Here is a 1,564-nt window from a genome sequence, read left to right on the forward strand (position 1 = left end):
CGCACGGCCTCGCACGGCCCTTCACATGCTGCGGCCCCTCGCACGGCCTCGCGCAGGGACCAGACCCCCAACGGGCCACGCGCGGCCCCTTGCACGACTGCACGTGTGACCCGAAGCCCTGAGCGGCCCCACGCTCAGCCCCTCGCACGGGGACCGGACCCCCCAGCACAGCTCGACACGACCCCTCGCACACACAACCCAGCTTTGCACAGCCCCTCGCACGGGGGTCAGACCCCCAGCCCGGCCCTTGCACACTCATCCCCAGCTCCGTTCCCGCTTGTCCATTGCCCCTGCTCTTGCACACTCATCCCCCATTCCCACTCCTTCATTGCCCTTGCTCTCACACACTCGTCCCGTTCCCACTACTCCACCAGCCCTGCACACTCATCCCCCACCTGCATTTGTCTGTCGGCCTTGCTCTTGCACACTTGTCCTCCATTCCCACTCATCCACTGTCCTGCCCTTGCACACTCATCCCAAGCCTCGTTCCCACTAGTCCATCACCTCTACCCTCACACACTCATCCCATTCCCACCCGTCCATCACCCCTACCCTCACACACTCATTGTTCGTTCCCACTCATCCATCACCCCAGCCCTTGCACACTCATCCCCCAGTCCCATTCATCCACCAGCCCTGCTCTTGCACACTCCTCCCGTTCCCACTCCTCCATTGCCCCTGCCCTCGCGCACTCATCCATAGCCCCATCCCCACTCCTCCGTCACCCCCGTCCTCGCACACTCATCCATCACGCCCACCCTCGCACACTCATCCCTCACTCCCACGCCTCCGTCACCCCCACCCTCACACGCTCGTCCCCGGCCCCATCCCCACTTGTCCGTCACCCCCCTTGCACACTCATCCCACCCCTCCATCACCCCCTCCCCCTTGCACGCTCACCCCCTCCCTCCCTCACTCACCGATGGAGACCAGCTTGATGTGCTCCCTCTCCAGGAACTCCAAGGCCACCGAGACGTTCTCCAGCTTCATCTGGCGAAAGTTGGGGCGCGGGTGGTACTTGCGCCCCATCTTCTTCTGGCTGAGGACCTCCAGGAGGGCGATGAGGCGCAGGCCATCACTCAGGTCCCGCTGCAGGTCCCCGATGCGCTTGTGGACGCACTTGAGGTGCTCGTTGCACCAACGGGTGAAGGTGTTCTGCTGGATCTTCTTCCAGGGAGCGTCCTCTGCCAAGTCCTTCTCGGTGGCCGGTAGCTCCTCCGGTTCCTCGCCCGGCTGTGGCTCGTAGGTGGAGTTCATGGTGGTGGGTGCTGGTGGGGTGGGGGGCTGTAGACCAGGCTGGTGTCCTGGGTCAGTCCCGGTGTCCTCGCTTGGGGGTCCTGGGGGGGTGCTGGTGCCCTGGGTGGGGTGCCGGGTCAGTCCCGGTGCCTGGGGTGGGGGTCCCGGATAAGTCCCGGTGTCCTGAAGGGGTCCTGGGTGGGCGCTGGTATCCTGAGTGGGGGTCCCGGCTTAGTGCCGGTGTCCTGGGTGGGGGTCCCGGGTCAACGTGGGTGCCCGGGGTGGGGTCCCGGTTCCCGGTGCAGGGGACGGTGTCCCGGGTAGGTGT

General features: G+C 65.7%; 1 protein-coding gene across 1 annotated transcript in view; it reads right to left on the reverse strand.

The window, feature by feature from the left end:
* Nucleotides 1-1,257, reverse strand: part of LOC104832551 (filamin-C-like) — a 32,507-nt gene extending 31,250 nt beyond the window's left edge. The window contains exon 1 of the mRNA XM_010568793.1: nucleotides 921-1,257. Coding sequence (XP_010567095.1) covers nucleotides 921-1,257 — 337 coding nt within the window. The remainder of the gene's footprint in view (nucleotides 1-920) is intronic.
* Nucleotides 1,258-1,564: the final 307 nt, after the last annotated feature.

Source organism: Haliaeetus leucocephalus, unplaced genomic scaffold (genome assembly GCF_000737465.1).
Source record: "Haliaeetus leucocephalus isolate CR32 unplaced genomic scaffold, Haliaeetus_leucocephalus-4.0 Scaffold257, whole genome shotgun sequence".
Taxonomy (NCBI): Eukaryota; Metazoa; Chordata; class Aves; order Accipitriformes; family Accipitridae; genus Haliaeetus; species Haliaeetus leucocephalus.